General features: G+C 34.9%; 1 protein-coding gene across 1 annotated transcript; it reads left to right on the forward strand.

Moving 5' to 3' along the window:
- The first annotated feature begins 1432 nt into the window (after positions 1-1432).
- On the forward strand, positions 1433-6561 carry LOC125472381 (LOB domain-containing protein 4-like). The gene is made up of 2 exons (XM_048573724.1): positions 1433-1818; positions 5919-6561. Exons 1-2 carry the CDS (start codon positions 1642-1644, stop codon positions 6270-6272), a joined length of 531 nt encoding a protein of 176 aa, XP_048429681.1. The 5' UTR covers positions 1433-1641; the 3' UTR covers positions 6273-6561.
- The last annotated feature ends 13323 nt before the right edge of the window (positions 6562-19884 follow it).

The following is a 19884-nucleotide window of genomic DNA, read 5'->3' on the forward strand; positions in this document are numbered from 1 at the left end:
ATTATCACTAAACAGAAGTCCAACCATCAATCCCACATCATATAATTTACACAAGATAGTCCACAATGATAGTCTCCACTAATATTTTACTTTCTATTTAGTCGGTTACAAAACACAGACGGAATCTATTAAAATCCAGAATGAAACTCCAACATGACAAATCTGTGTAAATTTATAGTCTAATAAAAGCTTTATATAGACGATGTAGGAAAAAGAAAATGAAAATTAGGAAATTGGGTAAATTACATTTTACCCCCTCAGGTTTGGGATCAATTTCAATTCTTTACAACATCTTTAAAAGAATTTAATTTCATACATTTACATATCATCTTATTTCAATTTCATACATCCATTAGAAAATCTGTTAAGTAAATCATTAAGTGATGACGTTGCAAATATGAGATCCATATTTGTGCTGAAATGGCTGCCACATTGTGCCACGTGGCAAAAAAATTAAATTTTTATGCATTATTTACCCTTTAAAATAAAAAATAAAAAAACAAAACAAACCCAGAACACCCATCTCCGTAACCCACTTCTCCATCTCTTCCCTCTTCACCTCCCATCCCTTCTCTCTCCCCTAAACCCACTCCTTCCTCTTCACCCCTAACCCACCTTTAGCTTCGAGGCCCCAGCTGAGACTTTCCAGAAGACGACGGTGTCAGAGATTACGACATCAAGCTAATCGCCGAATAGGTGTCAGAGATCATGAAAGGTTGGGTTGACCGGATTTTGGTACCAGTGAGGTGAGCTCTTCTGCTTCGAGCACTAGTCCTCCGACCCCCATATGTGCAACTACAACTATTTAGGGTTTTGGGTGCGGTGAGGGAATTGTGGAGGAGGTGGGGTGGGGGGTTGAAGGAAAGGTGGGGGTGAAGAGGAAGGAATGGGTTTAGGGATAGAGAAGGGATGGAAGGTGAAGAGGGAGGAGATGGAGAAGTGGGTCTTGGGGGTGGGGTGGGCGGAAGGGAAGGGTTCTGGGTTAGTTTTTTTTTTTTTAATAGGGTAAATAATATTATATTTTAAATGCATAATAAATTAATTTTTTTGCTACATAACACAAATGTGGCAGCCATATCAGCACAAATGTGGATTTCGTATTTGCTACGTCATCACTTAACGATTTACTTAACAAATTTTCTAACGGATGTATGAAATTGAAATAAATTGATAATTAAATGCATAAAATTGAAATGTTTTAAAGATGTTATAAGAAATTAAAATTGATTCCAAATCTAAGAGGATAAAATATAATTTACCCTAGAAAATTATATTATTGCGGTGGGGCTAAAGATCTTATCTAAAACGATGTTTTGTCCAACAAAATCTAGGGCCTCTTCTTTTCTGGGACCCTCCTATGATTTTCTGTCACCTACCCCTCTCTGTCTATATAACCTCCTGCCCGACTTCACCTCAAGCCCCCTCTCCCTCCCTCTCTCACACCCGTCAATATTTGGCCAATTAATCTACCTCCATTTTATTTTTTGTCAGTCAACAGTACATCTTGATTCTTTTGGTTATTTTTTTCCAATTGGTCCCAATAATTGTAATTGAACTGTAAGGGAAAACAAACCCCAACCCCGCCCCCGCGGCCGCCCCACCCACCCCCCCCCCCCCCCCCCCCCCCCCAAAGCTGGAAAAATGAAGGAGACTGGTAGAAAACAAGGTGCTTTGTCTCCATGCGCAGCATGCAAACTTCTGCGAAGGAGATGCGCTCAGGACTGTGTTTTTGCTCCTTATTTTCCAGCTGACGAGCCCCAGAAGTTTGCCAGTGTCCACAAGGTTTTTGGTGCTAGCAATGTCAACAAGATGCTACAGGTTCAACTCTCTCTATCTAGACGTACGTACGTGATTAGTTTGTGCAATATATACGTAGCATTATTCTTTATGGCTTCTGTGTCTTGCCAGATTCATGACATTTGGGAAAAATTCAATCTAAATCGTAGATTCAAATAAAAATTTGTTGTTAATGGGTCAAACCATTTTTTTATATAACTAAAAAGACACAACATAATATATCGAATTGTCTGGTAATATACGATTTATCTTATTTTGTATATTGAAGTTCTTTACAAAGAATATAGTAGACGGAATTACCGCTTTGGATAGGTAATAAACTTCTCACATAAACTAAAACTAAGGCAGTACTTACCTCAATCAGATATTTTTATGAAATTATTTCGAGAATGCTTTGAGGAACACCTTTAACTATGTTTGAGGTGAAGGATTTCCAAATCTTAAGGAATTGAGGTCAAAGCTATTAAGGAACTAATCATAAAATGTTAGATAAGGGAGATTCGAATTCCCCTCATGAGCATTACAAAGGCATATAAAAAAGATTTGTAAATTCCTACTTGAGAGTTATTTACAAAATTCACCTCACATGTCTTTCTCACGAAGGGCATTTCTTATCCCTTCTATCCACCAATTTTTGATCCATTCCTTAATAACTTAACCTCAATCTCTTGACAGTCAAAAATTCCTCACTCAAAATAATCAGTTCTCTTCTAGGCCGTCAACTCTAAAATAAATTAAAAAGTGACTTGAGAAGGACATTGCAACATGTCTTTTCTTGGTTAATTTCTTGTTTTGTCATCAGAACTATTGTAGCTAGCATGTAGGGTGAGTTGAGGGTTAAATTGTAGTACTAGATCCAAAAAGCATAAAATATACTGATATTATTAGTTTATCAGTTTTAGGAGGTAAACCAATGTTTGAGTTGTTGGCCATAGATTAACGAAGATTTGTAAGATCACAGCTGAAGGAGATGGCATGCATATATACCGGACCCGCATGTAAAGCACTTTTATTCTATCTCTTATTGATGTCTTATAATGATGAACCCCATACATTATAGGTAGCTATAGTAAGGGAAAGGGATTCTTTCCGGATTCTTTTTACCTAATTTTTCTTATCAAATAATTCAGACCCTTAAAATTTAATTCAACGGCTAAAGTTATTATAACTTTTAAAGTGAGCCTATGTTTTTAGCCGTTGAATCAAATTTTAAAAATCTGAATTGTTTGATGAGAAAAATTAAATGAACCTAACAAGTGGCAAGGAAAAAGCATGCAATGCAAGAAACAAAAAGGAAAAGTAATCATTCTAAAGAATTAAATTATCTCTAGAAAGTATTTGATAAGATGGCTAATTGATACCCCACTTGGAAAGTAAGGTCTTATGGAAAACGATACTCATCGGATCCCTTCTACTAAATCATTTTCATCAAATAATTCAGGTCTTTGAAATTTGATCCAACAGTTAAAGTTATTATAAATTTTAAAATGTGCCCTTATTTGTAACCGTTTGATCAAATTTTAAGGGCTCAAATTAATTGATGGGAATGATTTGATGGAAGGGATCTGGAGATGATTCATTTCTGGATCTTATGAAACAATTTTCTTCTTTCACTCCAACTATAAAAAGACCATTTCCTCAGCTCCTTAAGTAATTGATTTGCAGACGATATCTCCTAGAAATATTCGTATAGCTTCAAACTTAGAAATGTATTGTACCATTAGCCCTTTTCACGAACATCATTTATTTTTCTATTAAATTTAGGAGTGTATTAGAAACTTTATCTTAGATAACTAAAATGAATTTGAAAATGAAAAATGAGAAAGAAAAAAAAAACCTAAAAAAACCAGTTTTTTTTGTGTAAGAAAATTGAATGCATATGCATTTTTTTCATAGGTCAATATGTGATTGGTTGGTTGTTTAAGTCCAATCCACATTTCAATCTCCTACCAACTTTGAAATCGCATTGCCTAATATTTTAAGTTGCTAAAGTCCAACCATTTTCATTTTTTATTTTTTATAGTTCAAATTTCATTTTGCTTTTAAGATTTAGATATTAATTTATAAATTATCATTTGTTTTTCAATTTCTTCTAGTGGTTTTTTGAAGTTAAATTGAATTTCCTAATATACCCATAGATTTAACAAAAAACAAAGATGGCGTTAGTGAAAATAGCCAATAGTCAACACATTTTTAAATTGGATGACCAAAGAAACTAATATGAGTTCACTAAAATTTATGAACCATTGCTACAAATAAGCCTGTTTGTATATATATTGGTTCCATCCAAGGAAAAATCTATTATCTTGGTAGGATGAGTTGCTATTCATGCTATTACTTTATTTTGAATCTTTATCAAAGAATTTGATACTTTGTTACTATTTTAGGAAGAAAATATTCAAAAAAGCGAAAAGGATATGTTATTCCATTTCTTTCTTCCACCTTTACTCGGTTATAGTGGTTAAATACAGTTGAAAACCGCCGGTCGTTGATAAGAAAATTGATCATTCTTCTTCGAAAAGTAGTAATAAGCAACTGTTTCTCAAATTCATGAATCATTTGTATATGAAAGCAATTAAAAGGAAATTTTTTAATTGTAATTAGAATTTTGATTACTTCGTGATCAAGCAACAGAGAGCAGACACATGACGATAAAGGATAAATCTGTTGTCTGCGTAAGTATTCTGTTTGTCTTTTGTTTATTCTTTTCTTTATTTGGCTAAGTAAAAGCTATTAGATATTGTAATGTTTCAATAAAATTCAAAACATAAATATTACACAATCATAATGTCACGATGACATCTTATACTCGCGGCTTCTTTGAATGGCCATGGTCAAGTGCTCGTGGCCTCATGAAGGACCAAGAAGAATTGGTAATAAATACGTATGTCATAATATGTGTATGTCGCATGTACATACATATACAACTGAATTTAATGTGCTGATTCCATTGATAGATTGATTTAGATAAAACCTAGAAAAGAGCTATATAGTGATTTTTTTAATTATTTTAACATGCACATATTATAAATAATTACACTTTTGGTAATTTAAAAACAAGTTTATAGATAGGGGTAGATGTTTTCAGTACTAGATGGATGGTAATACTTCTGTTTTCTTGTGGGAATGCATGTATCTCACTCATTGCGAATGATGTATATTTATCGGTAAAATTTCATAATCAAAATCATTCATCAATTTCTTAATCTTCATTTGAAAATCATTCCTACGAAAAATCATTCGAATCAGAGGTCGTTTAGCCATTCAAATGTATAGAACAAATCGACAGTGTAGGTATCAAGTAACGTATTCATGATAAACTGTTCATTTATTTAATACATTTGGATGCCTAAATGTCCTCCAATTCGAATAATTTTTTCAAGGGATGATTTTCAAATAAAGATTAAGAAAATGAATGGTTCCAATTATGAAGTTGATACGGTGAAGATACGTTATTTGCAAATAATGAAATACGTACATTTTCCATGGAGAAACACAAGTATTGTCCTAGATGTGATGTATTATTTATATAATTAGAATACATGTTTATTGTGTGTGTGTTTTTTCAGCTATATGTTTGACGCCGCTTAACTTATTTCTTATTCCTTTTCCAATCAATGTCTCGCTTTATCGCAATATTTGATGTCAATCAGGGACATTGTCGAACAAAATCATACAAACCTTTTAGAGTGTGAAAATAGCTCACCCAAGAAGATCTTTCTTCTTTTCTTTTTCATTTTCTCAAGCGCTTGTCTACACAAATATTATTACTTCATAGAAGTGGCTAGGGGGCACTTGCGGCACAAGAAGGAAAAATAAAGGTTTGTAAGGGATAGGGCGCGGTAAAGGGGAGGAAATAGACCTAGACATTTAGAAAAGAAACTGATACCATGTAGAATTGAATTGAATTTGTAGATTTCATTCCCAGGATAAACTTCTTATATGTACATCTCAGGTGTTGGACTTCAAAGAATTAGGATTCCTTAGAGAATAGGAAAGCTGAATTTACATTTAATTACAATACATGTTGGACAAGGACTCTAGCTAGGGTTTTATTCTATCACATCTACTTTGCTAAGATTACATGAAGTTTCATTGACATCATTGATGGGCATACTTAGGAATTACCAGAGCACCAACGCAGTGATGCAGTGAGTTCCATGGTGTATGAAGCAAATGCAAGAGTCCGGGATCCAGTGTACGGTTGTGTTGGAGCAATATCATCTTTACAGCAACAAATCGACGCCCTCCAAACCCAATTGGCCATTGCACAAGCTGAGGTGGTGCACATGAGAATGGGCCAATTCCCTACTACCACTACTATTGCTTCAACGACTACTTGCTCACCAGACCAAAAGATGGCACCTGATAATTCTCATCATCATCGTAACCATCAAACGGCTACCACCAAGTCCTTTTTTTCTATGGACATAGTAGATCAGACCAATATGGGAGAGTCTTTGTGGTCATGCTAGCTCTACCTACCTTTATTTGCATGCATCTATGCCACTTTGATTAATTAATCTGTTTTGCTATAATATTCAATTAGCGTCCTGGGCTTGCTTCTGTCTGCCAGCTCCTTCTTTAGTTATACTACCTCTTTTTTCTCTTTTACTTTCTTTCATAGTGCATCTCTCTGTCCTTGACCAGGGATATGATGATGATTAATTAGTTAACCATATTGTAAATATGTCTAAACTTTGTAAGTATGAGTTCTACTTATAGTATTGTTAATATATATAGTGAAACTCTTGATGTGATGAATATTACTTTACTTTGTGTTATATATAAGATGTCATGTAGTATTACAATTCACTTGTGTTATTAAATGTCTATCATTTATCATGAACATAACTTAATATATAAATATGTATGTTATCAACACCTATATCATATATAATACGTGAATTATTATAACTTTAAGTGACGGTGTTACCCTAGAATTGGATTTTATTATGAGACTTGTTGGCTGCCTTTTTCAACAATATCATATATTTTATTTTATTTCATTCTAGGGGTTAAAATTTGCTGGTTAGTAATTAATTTATGACTGCAGATATATGCCAAGCATGCTTAACAAGTAACCATCTTAATTAAGCCATTGTAGCAACGGGGTAGTTTCACATCCTCTGTATACCTACAACTCATTAGTGCTAGCAATGAATATGATGACCTAGCTTGGACCCTTGTTTAATATTAGTAAGCAAGCATAAAACTGTATTTTCTGATGTGAGTTTGGTGTGTGTATGCGTAGTGTTGGTTTCCAGCTATTGCAGGAATCTTAATTTGTATCCCCACCTCATACAAATCAATTAACGAAGTATGAAATGACTAAATCTCTTTGTATCATTGGCCCCTACAGATGTCCCACTTTTAAATAATGTTTCAACTAAATTATGAAAGGAACATCACAACTTAATCTCCACATGAGAAAACAGTACTCAAATTAATATAGACGTGGAAGCAAAAATCTCGCACTATAGAAATCAAAGGAGAGATTCACTGTTTTTGAAACCAATGCGTAGTTCTAGTGGTGTCACTGAGTCATTAAATATTTGTCTCATGTTCAAAAATTATCCCAACTAATCAATAGATGTTTGTCATGTCGGACCATCTTTTTATGAGAGCACCTCTCATTGAAAAAGTTCATTAATGCATCACATTTGAGTATGAAAACTATCAGGTTCGGTGGATTACTGAACAGCAATATCAGGCTTGTTCTGGCCCAACTGTATTCATCAATCCATGTCCAAGTCCATTTAGCAGCTAGTTTTAACAATTGATCTCTTCGTCATTCGGATTTCCGAAGGATCCCCTCAACTGCTTGTATTTTAATGGACAAGCAAGCTTCCAATTAATCAGTTAAGTGGATCGGTCCAAAACAGAGAATAAACACAAACGTTAAATTTTAGGTAGGGTATTCCAACATCATTGTATTCAATTGTCATGCATCTAATTATGTTCATGAAAGAATAAGGGATAAAAACACCTTAGCTAGTTTGCATTTACAAATGTCTTGTACTCAAAATAACGGATTTGTTCAAGCAATATGGCATCATGTTATACATAATGTAAGGTTGTAAATGTGAGGGTGTTTCTCTACCCAAAGAGACAAACCACACCCGGTCAGTTTAAGAGACTTGATCTTTACAGTATCATATTAAGTAGAGAGTTGAACAAAAACACCCGTATGAAACGATCAAACCAACCAAATCAAACCAATCTCAGTGATTTTGCATTGGAAATTATTATTAGAAATATTATCAAACTACAACCGAACCACTACATGTTGGTTTGGTTTTGGTTTGACCTTTAGAAACCACCTAAACCGCTTATATTTATTTCATTTTTGGACTTGACATCTCCTTATTGGTTAATATCATTTACTATTTTATTTTATATCACACAATTGGAGAATATGACCTAGAAACTATACTGATTTACGTTTCGCATATTTCTTCAATATTGATCAATTCCATTTAATCCCTCCTCCTAAACCAACACTTTCTAAGAGTCCAAGAGGGTGTGCACTCATAGTTAGGCAAGTTGGGGGGATGTTGAGGGTGTTGGAAATTTTGAGTAGAAATTTTATTGTCCCACATTGGTCAGTTCCAAAAGGTTTCCTCAATTTATAAGGCTTTGTCCCTTATAGAAAGTGATTGGAGTGATAGACCTTGGAGACTAAAATTAGGCTCACCCTTGGGGTTGGGCTTTGGGGTGTACTAATTAATATATAATTAATTAATTATTTTCGGATTTAAATAATTATTTTTAATTAATTTCAAATTTAATTAATTAATTATTTTTTTTACCAACAGACTTCATCTGAAGTGTGAAAAAACGCAGAAAGAAAGCACCCCTCTGAGAAGATGTCTCCCAACAAATGCATATCTTCCTCGTACCTGTTACGAACAAGCATAATCATATTATATATACATCCATCTGCATGCCATTTAGAATACAAAAAAAATAATTCTTCTTCTATAATCCAAAACATCCTTACTGAGAGAACCACATAGAAATTCGCTAGAAGTCAAATTTTCCGATGCTGGAATTCTGACTTGATCGTTGAATCCTAGTGAAGCAGACGTCCGTAGAACTACAAGCATTGAGTAGGGACGAAATTTCTGTATCAAGGACATTGCGGTATGCAAGCCTCGATCTTCAATATTTCTGTTCAATATTATTTTGTTGTTCATACTTTGTTAATTTCCTATTCGCATTTATTATTTATTAGCATATATATTTTTATCACAGATTGTTGATATATATCCAACAGAGGGGACATAATAATGGAAAATATGTACTTAAGTTAAGACATCTTTGATAGACTTCACTATTTAAGAACGAAGTATAATGAGCATTTGTTGGCTTTATTTTTTAATCTATCAAGGTGCAACTTTTCTTTTTCTGTCTAGTGCTCGACTTTTGTTGTTACATTGATATAAATTGGGACATCACAATCATATCCTTATAAGAATCCACATCGACTAAACACAGTGAAATACATATATATATATATATATATGTGCTGTATTTCTATCATCATTTGGCCCCATAAATTCTGCATGAACTTGCGCTCCCCAAGTTCAGATTCTGTGTATTTTGATTACACACCAAAACTGGTCAACTACTATATTGTTCCTGCAATCCCATTGGACCTGATATCGCAGCTGCTGCAATTGTGGCCTCTTGCTAGTCTTGTGGGTCATCTATGGTGGCTATGTTGGCCATGATCACCGACTTATCTTTCTGGACAGTATTGAGTTTGAGCTAAGTCTGGACTTGATTCAGGAACCCCACTGCAATAGTTTATTGGCTTGAACCCACTAATATTACTCTTTAGCCTTCCCTCCCCTTCAAAGGGCAGAGGATTTTGATCAGTTTTCATGTAGTACTTGTTTTGGAGCAAGGCACATCTGTAGCGCATTAGTCATTAGTTTGAGGATTAACCAAAACTATACCAGCTCCATCAAATATATTTGTTATTCAATGCACAAGCTTTCCACCATAAAATATAAAGTTTTCCTACGTTGTGGTTAACTGCATATTTTTAAGTATGAATATGCGTCAATATATGGTCAATGTCGACCATTGGTTTTAGTACATATTCTGAATGTATGGTCGATATACATGATTGTTGTTATCAGCAAATTCAATTAACCCAGAATTGATTCATTTCCCGTAAGAATTTGAACTGCTATTATGAATACTTAGAGAAATCATGAATTTGTCACTGCGTTAAAACCCGAAGGAAAGTTGTATGATATTGAATGGGGTCACCTAATCAACATGATAACGTTTGCGTGACTTTGGGAGACTAGCTAGCTAGTGGTTTCTTACGATTGTAAGAATGCCTACTTGTGACGCCCCATTTTCCTTTTTTTACTTATCTCCATTCCTTTTTTGAGACAAAGAAGTGTGAACAAAGTAGCTCAAAAGACTCAATTTTTTTATCCTATTGCCTTTTATGTTCATGTTGACTTGTAAAATAAAAATAAAATAAAATAAAATAAAAAATAAAACTACCTAAAACTTGAATCTATACAACAAATTTCCAAAGGAGTTAGCCTTGCTTTCCTTCCTTTATTGACTTGGCCTGCCTTCAGATGCCAGGGCCAAGCAATTTATCCTTCGAGACAACTCATATCTAAACTAGAGAGAGAGGAACAAATTTTGTATAACATGTTAACATGCATATATCGACTCATTTATGAGACCAAAGAGTACAAAATCTTTCTACAAGATTCAAATTAACTTTTAAGAGGCAAAGGAGCAAGGTGGGAGTCAACACCAATTATCAGGGTTTTAATTAATAACATAAAATTAAAAGCCACAATATTGTGGTCCAATAGTATTTTTTTTTCAGTACTAATAAGTGAGAGATCTTAGATTCGATTCTTCTGAATGGCTTCAATACCAATTTTTTCTCCACCTCCTCAATATACTAATACATTTTTGTATAAAAAACAAACGAGAAGAAATAAATAAACTGACTACTTGCTTACATAACAGTTCAAGAATCCAAACGTTAGGATTGTTTGAAAACTATTTCATTTTTAGTTTTCGCTTATGTTTTGAGATATGAAAACGAAAATACAAGGGAGAAAGGAGGGACAAAGAAGGGTGGTGTTACGGAAGGAAAGATATAAAGAATGAATGAAATGTTGTAATATAATATATAGATGGCCCACATGAATAGTTTGTTACTTTGCATCCAACGAAAAATCAGATGGATTGTTATTCATATGAAGAAAAACGGATGGGTTACTATTCATGCACAATATTTCACTATTCATTTTAGGAAAGTTTGTAAAGTGAATAGTGTTGCTATAGTAATCTTTTGCCTATAAGATGAGAGCATACAGAGGAAGGAAAAAGTGAGAAGAAGAAGAAAGAGAGAAAAACATATAGAGGAAAGAAGGAGGAGTCATGGAGGAAAAGGAAGAGAAGGGGAAAGAAGGGAGATGCGGAATAAATTACCAATGAGCCAGGCTAGAGAGAAAAGAGAAAATAGTGAAAGTTGTTTTGTACACTTATTATTTCAGATAATGAAAGAAAGTACTACTGCTGCCCGAGGATGTAGGCACACTTGCCGAACCTCATAAATATTATGTCTTATTTACTTTATTCCACTGTACACATATTGTCGATTTTACAATACGTTATCAGCACGAGAAGCTCTTGTGTCGATAGAATACACAACGCCATAAATTCGATGAAGCACAACCTATCTCACATTTGTTGGCTGGAATCTCACAGATAAGAAAATTATTTCATTTCGTCTTCATATCTTTGTATGACTAATTTTCTTAAAGTAAATATACGTTTGGTTATATAACTATTATTATTATTGGTAGAAAATCTGATAGTCATGTAAACAACCTCTGAACTCTAATTTGCTGACCTTGGATTGAGATACTTTCTTCTTGAAGGTTGTTCGTCCGCACAATACCTATGACATATCAAATTTTCAGAATATTCCAATGGTGCAATCGTTGCAGATGTCTGAAACACCAAGCCAGTTTTCAATTCCGCAAAAAACTAGACAGCCATCTTATGAGTACCAAAACTCCTTTTTCAGTAGCTCAGATCAAAATTGTTTCTTCATGAAAGTTGTTCAGTATCTTCCTATCCATATCATACTAAACTTTGAGTCAAATCTAACGGTTTGATCTTCTTATAAGTTGCAGGCACTACTCTTGACTCCAAAACTTATGGGAACCATTTTGATTTTTTCGAAACTCACCGGAGGAGGAACACCAATTGGGACTTATTGTTACTATTACTTCCTGGGTAACTAAAGAGACTTAAAACCGTGAAATGAAAATAAAATAAAAAGGATGAAACAAAAGAAAGTGGCTGACAAAGAAAAAAAATAAAAAATAAAAGATGCAGACTTAATCGTTGTCTTTTCTGTTTTGGCATATTTATGTGAATGTTGCTGGTTTAAAGTCCTATCACAAATTCTATTTATTTACAGTGGGTGGAATTATTACCATTTACTTTAAGCTTTGATATTTATGCCCTTGTCACAAGTTTTATTTACTTAAGAGTAATTTATTTACCATAGCTAGAATTACTACCTATTGTTTTAATTTATTTAGTGTACTATATTTTATGATGAGTATATAAAAGGATCCGAAGTTCCTTGATCAGATTAGAACCTGAAGTTTCTTAATCCTGATCATATAAAATGATTGGACCTAAAGTTCCACCATTAAAAAAGATCAGACCTGGAGTTCATTGATCATCATTATATAAAAAAGATCAGACCCAAAGTTCCTTGATCAAATGAAAACCTGAAGTTTTTGAATCAATAGAGAGAACAATAGTTCCTCAATTAAATTAAAGTGACAGTCATAAGCGCCTTAGTCCATAGACTATTAAATGAAAGCCATAAGTCCCTTGATTCATGTAAATGACGACCATGAGTTCCTTAATCCGTGTACATATTAAGTAGGGGCATGAGTTCCAAAACTATGAACCTAAAATGATGTCGATATTGAGAATAAGTTTCGAGTCCATATGAATAATGTTTTGACCTGAAGTTCAAAATATGAATAATGTAAAGAACTTGAACTTCTAACATTTGGTATAGACATGTGTTATATGTGGTATGAGTTAATTATCGCAATTTTTATCATACCTAAATTTCTTCATTTTGGGAATAAGGAAATAATGAACTTAGCAAAACCCAATTTTGTGACCATTGACATCTTACACAAGAGATACTTTCATGAATTCATAATGCCTAAGAATTCATTTGGAAGTATATATATTAGAAAACATCTTTGCTTAATGGCTCATTGATTCATATTAATGGAACCAAAAGTTTCTATAGTTTCCTATATCTAACAAACTAAACCAGAAGTTTCAGGCATGTATAAAACCAGAAGAGAAAGAATTTTCCTATATACACACACACACACATACATATGAGTTGCAACTACAAAAACAAACAAATGGGGGGCCTTCACAAAGGTTGCTCATGTGAAGCCTTAGTACCTGGCAAAACACTAGAAAGGGAAGGCATCAATTGCCTTCAGAGTCTAGCCACAAATCTTAGGTGATCATTTTGAATTCGACTTTCGGATTCCTGCAACTGGTCGAGCTTCCTTTTCATGCTCACCGAGTAAATATTTGCAAGTTTATGCAACTCTTTATTCTTGTGCTTGAGCCCTCTAATCTCTTGTCTAAGACTTGCCACCTCAACCATTAATGTTTCAACTTGGCGAGTTCGAACAAGTAAGCGTTAGCCCATGTTGGATACAGAACCCGCACATTGAACACTGAAAGCTAAAGAGTCTTGAATGACCAATTCATCATACCTTTTTGAAAGTATTCTTTTGTCTTTGGGAGTGAGAATGTTCCTAGCTACTATTGTAGCCATTATATCATCCCTCATCACACAGTCTCCAACTATAAGAGGGTTATTAGAAGATAAGAAGAACGAACACCATATATTATCCTGAAGTGGGACGTGTGAATTTCCTCCGAGACTCAAATCTAAATAAAGGTTGGATAAGCAAGCCATTTTCAAAATGGATGAAACAAAAGGGTTGGATAAAGTGAAATTTCAGAAATACAACAAAGATAATTTTCACAGGCGGGTAATTTTCAAATCGTGCATGTTGGATACAATTGATACATTTATAAAATGAGAGACAACACAACCACTTGTTTAAAAAATCGAAGAGACACCGCTCTCTGAATTTCAAAAGCCAGATTTTCCTGAATAAAGCTCGTCAACATTTCTCAAACGCAATCTCAGCATTCTGGAAATCAAGGACAACTTTGTCAAAATATCTCTGGCAAAGTTAAAACGCGTAAAGTTCACTATTCTAACTACACCACTATTCCTGACAAGCATGGGTGACAAGGCCACATACGCACCACTACCTGCTATTGGAAAATCCTCATATATATCAACCTTAGTCCTCCATGGCAAGGCACACCTCCAAAACACCCAACTCATCTTCCTTGTCAAGAATGCATCTACAACAAAACCTCTCAACATATTCATTCTTCATTTTCTACGAGAATACCTCTTCAACCAAGTCCATCAAAAAGCCAAACTCAATTTCTCAGCAAGAAAATATTTTTGGTCGAGAAGTTTTACATCAGTATCAAAGTCTAATACTGTTTTTCTTCAAGAGCAAAAACATTTCATATCATCAGGGTCGAGAGTAAGAGTATCTTATATCATGCTATTTCCCTATCTTTTCCTTTGCCTTTACTACTGCCTACAAGACAAGGATAAAGAAAGCAATTAGTTGGAACCTGAAATCAAATTTCCGGTCAAGAACTAACTGTCTGGAACTTTTCCCTAATTCCTTACCTTGTATTTCTCTCAAGAAGTCATCTTCAACTATTGTTGGAGTCGGGCCTCAAGTCACCAACACCGCAGAATAATTGGTACGCTTGTTGGCTCTTTACACTGAAGCTGCCAAGCATGGATGAGTCACCAAGAAGTGATGGACCATCCAAGGGCAAAGATTGCACACCACCTCTACTGGGCAAAAGACTGAAGCAGAATGATCAACGATGAGTCCACAGAGGTCCAAAGGGAGAAAATTGGTGGCTGACTGAGTGAATGGAAGACCAACGTTCAATGATGGGAATCCTAATCACAACCCCAGCAAACTCTACCAGTTTATATCATTCACATGATGTACAAAAGGGTAATGAAAATTACTAATTGATTGCAAGTTACAGAGATGCCGCACAGATTAAAGTCTCAGTTAGATTATCCATAGACTTATCACTACTAAACTGTTGCATGACTGAAGATAACAGTTGCTAACATGGATTCAAGTTCCAAAAGGGATAATCCATGAACACGGCAATTTTAATATATTTATGCATGAAGCATGATTGATGTGTAGGTTCCAATTAGGGGTGGGTTGGTGACACGCCCTAACCCCAATATCCCCACATACCAAGGTAGGCATGTGATGGTCGACACCCAAAGGTGATGAAGCTATTTTAAACATGCATACAAATGAAATATATGTAATTAGAACGATTATACCAATGCAGGAACGTGTTCAGAGCATACAACTACTAAGAATAATATGGAAGGATTACTAGGAAAAGATACGAAGAAGGGAATGATATCTATACTGAAGAGACTCGAGGATACCTATGTTGTAGAGTCTTGACGTTAGGATCATGTGCCTCGATCCTAACTCTTAAGGGGGCGCAAAAACCAAAAGGTGAATAGACCAAGGTTTATAATAATAATACTAATAATAAGAAAACCATTTTATTTTTGAACATACTAACCCTGTATTTTGCCAACATATATATAATACTACGTATAGGTTTTATGAAAACCTTCGCATGCAGTGAAAAACATTTGTAAAACATGTACGTGAAACTAATGCTTAGAAATGGGAATATCATCGCCCGAAGGCAAATCCGTAAATCTTATTATACTATACTCTCTAGGGGTATCATAGTCGCCCGAAGGCATAACCATCATCAAAGGTGAAGCTGTATAACACTAGGTTACGCTAGTGAAGAAACCACGGTACATCACCTGAAGATGAAATTGTACAACTCTAAGTTATGTCGGAGAAGAGGATATAACATATCTATATGTATATGCAGTGGGTCCATCATCTGAAGGTGAAGTTGTACATCTCTAGGTTACGCCAAATAATAGGCATATACATATTACATCACACACCGACACTAACCCCGGGCTAGTGAAGCTGGGGGTACAATCATAATCTCTCACTACTTATTCATTGTGTCCTATGGCCATAGACATATCTACCCCTAGCTTTGTGGATGTGTTGTATGATAACTCGCTAGATAAGTACCGAAAACATACCTCAAGAGTCTTACATTAAATCCGGAGCTCACAAGCTCAAAATTTCATAATCCATGGTAAACCATACTAGTAAATCCATAACCAAATTATACTCGAGGGCCATAGGAATTCATATATGCAAATCCAATAATTCATAACCATTCGTAAAAACATAATTTCGATAGATCATAAATATTTCGTAAACCATAATTATAGAAATTCATAAGCATAATCTAAAACATACTCAAATTAAGAAATATGCAATACATGCTAGGCTAATATTTTATAAAAACACGCAAGTTATGAATGGATCCACTCATAGATATTTTATTGCCCAAGAGCCGCTCGAACTAGCGAGGATTGTGCCACTTCCCACCAACGCACCTAAGCACAAATAGAGTGTCATTTAGTAAAACTCTATCAAAACGGTCAAATTTGGGAAAACAAATACCGGATTCGGATTCAGGACGTCGAAATTAGTCTAGGAGGGGTCTAGACCAAAACCTAAAAAGTCAACGTTGACCAGTTAACGATCAACGCATACCGAAAAAGTCAACGGCTGGACCAGGTCAGGGTCGACAGTCTAAGGGGGTTTGGACCAGGTTTAAGGTTAGGCCGGTTAGGATTTTGGGCCTAGGTTGTTGGTTTTGGGTCATGAACTTGGGTCTAATCATTGGGCTGGGCTCAAGTAATAAGCTTTAGATTTCTGGGTTAGGACTAATTGGTTAACGACTTGGGCCAAATGATTGGATTGGGCCCAGTTGCCAGTTTGGGCTAGGTTTTGGGTTGTGGGTCAAGTTTGACCTATTGGCTTCACGAGTCACCGAACCCCACGAAGAAAAAGGTCAGGATTTCGACCTAGAAATTTCTCGAGCTCCGATCGAGCCCAAAACTCCACCAAACCTTGCACCCCAATATATCAATTTGAAGCCCGTGAAACAAAGAATCGAACCATACCTATCTCATAGCTTGCCGTGGCTTGAAAACAGCCGGCAAGTCTTGGGTTCCCTCACCGGAATCTGGGGAGAAGTTTCCACGATGTCTCTATGTAGTTTGTCATCCAAATTTACAAAACATGATCAATAACAATCACAAGGATAAAAGAAAGTATTTAGAATGTCCCGAGGCTTACCCAAACGGAAAAATCCGAGAACTCGTCGGAGTTCTCCATTTTCGATTTTTTTTTTATTTGAATGTGGGTCCAAGGATTGTTCCATAAGTTTAGGCTTAGGGAAGAATATAGGACGATGTGAGGATGATAGTGGTGCAGTCGTCGTGTTGTTTTACATGTGCATGAGTGTGTGTGTGTGGTACTCTAAGAGAAGGAGAAAGTTGCAGAGATGGAAGATGAGAGAGAAAGAGGGGTGGCTGAGGGGAGAGATGAGAGCTAAGGAGTGGGTAAGAGTGTGTCCCGGGGAAAAAGAAAAAGGGGAAGGTTTTAGGCAGAGAAAGGAAGAGAAAATTCTAGAGAAAGAGATGTCACGAGAGAGAAGACACCCCAGAAATGGGGAACATACCTGCCACGTGTCAACACCCCAATGGTCCTTGATAGGAAAATATCTTCAATTATAAAATGACCAAAATACCCTTATTTTTCCGAGTCCCTAAAATCTTTGTTTTAACTCCAATTTCAATTCCACTCATACCCACAGCGTTCGTAACAACAAGTACTACAAGCATATGCCAAGGAAACAAGTCTTACGTGACACGATACGGCAGTTAACAAAGTCATTTTCGTAATTTCACATTTTAAAATTATAAAAACCATAATTTTTGGGGACAGGTTGTTACAGTTGGAAAAACCGAAAATCGCAAAAAAAGGGAACCAAATACCAAATCGAAATAGAAAAAACCCGAACCAAAAAAAAAAAACTGAACCAAACCGAAGGTTATTGCTTCGATTTCGATTTCGGTGATTCAAAAACCAAACCAAACCGAACTGAACCTAACCGAATTAAATATAATTAAGTTTATTTATTTATTTATTTATTTATTTAATATTTGAATGTTTATATTCCAAGCGCAATTTAAGTTTAGACTCAAGTTTAAGCTTTTGTTTTAGGGCAACCATTAACCCATAATCCAAGTCCTTTTTCTTCTCCCCACCTAACCCTCTTCTTTCTTCCATTTTTTTCTCCCCATCCGACCCTCTGCTTTCTTCTTTTTTTTTTCTCCTCACCCGACCCTCCCTGCATCTTCTTTCACTTTGTTTCTTCTTGCATCTTCTTTCTCTTTCTCTTTCTCTCTCTCTCTCTCTCTCTCTCTCTTTTTTATTCCTTTACTTTCTTTGAAATGGAAAAACTGTAAGCAAAGTTGTAGAGCATAGTTCAATTTTCAAATTAAAAAAAATAGGTTTTATAAAAATACCAAACCAAACCGAAACTGAGCCAAAAAAAACCGAACTGAATAAAAACAAAAAAAAATGAACCAAACCGAACCGAACCAAAATTTTGGTTTGGTTTTGGTCTTGGCAAAAAACCAAACCGATTGAACAACCCACCCCTAGTTCCAATGACTTAACTCCCCAGAAGTGGAGATTAGAATTCCAAGTTTTATAACGTTCTAAAGGAGGTTATGATCTAAATTCTCAAACAATTCATCTAATAAGAGATTATTGTCCTAGAAGAGACAATGTAAAACGCCTGAAGAGGCAAAGATATCCAAAGTAATGAAATACTTATAAATATGCATGCGCCTGCATATGAGAATTATGGGAGCAAGAATTGATGATTACCAATGTTAATTTTGGTTTTACAGTAGCTACTAAATTCATCAATGAGTTGTATTGATATTGAGCCACGTTCTTTTATTTGTTGACTAAAAAGAAAAATTATTGGCCAAAATGGAGAAAGGCAATTCCATTACAATTTATTAAGAACGTGGAAAAATGGACATATAGTACAAATCGCCAAATGATGTTGAATCCAAAAGGTTACGTATGGGCATTTGTAATATAGTGAAATACACTCACATAATATGAAACAAGGTTTTCAATTGAAACCAGAAAGTGTAATACATTCCTAGAAACATGATTTCTCATTGTGAAGCTTGTTCATTTTAGTGGAGAATTATGCATGCCCAAAGCATATCTTCACAAGTAAATCCCTCAAGTATACATGGAAGCAAGTTGCTCTGTATAAATTCCAAAGGAGAATGTGTCATGAAGTGTAGAAAATCCCTGAAGGATTCAAATTGCTTGAAAAAAGCCTTGGAAGGGTAAAACATAAATTATGTACTAAATGCCAATGAATGATATAAATTGCCTTAATGAGTACTTTCATTATGATATTGTTGCAACACATTGAATCTCTTGCAAGAGTTGATATTAGATTGGAACTATTGAAGAGTCTAGAAATATTATAAAGTGTTGAAATGAATATTGTCTCAAGCTGCAAATCAAACAATATGCCAACAAAAATCTTATCCAAAATGTTTATGGTATTAAAAAAAACCATATAGATTGAAGATTATGAGTTAAATACTCAAATGATTAACCAATATTTAGACACTAAGAAAAATCATTCATCCTCATGACGGAAATGATGAATTGATATTTGGTCCAGGAGTACCATATCTTAGTGAGGTATGTGCCTTATTGTACTTAGCACAATACACTGAGTCAGATGTTACATTTCCTATGAAGCACAATACCAACATATGATATTAGAATGAAGTAAAGTTTATCTTTTGATAAGTCCAGGAAATTATAGACATGTGCTTTTTCTATTCCAAATAACACATTCATGGTCTTATTAGACAAGCAAGAA

The sequence above is a fragment of a genome, unplaced genomic scaffold (assembly GCF_019419815.1).
Source record: "Pyrus x bretschneideri cultivar Hongxiangsu unplaced genomic scaffold, Pyrus_bretschneideri_v1 Contig7, whole genome shotgun sequence".
NCBI lineage: Eukaryota > Viridiplantae > Streptophyta > Magnoliopsida > Rosales > Rosaceae > Pyrus > Pyrus x bretschneideri.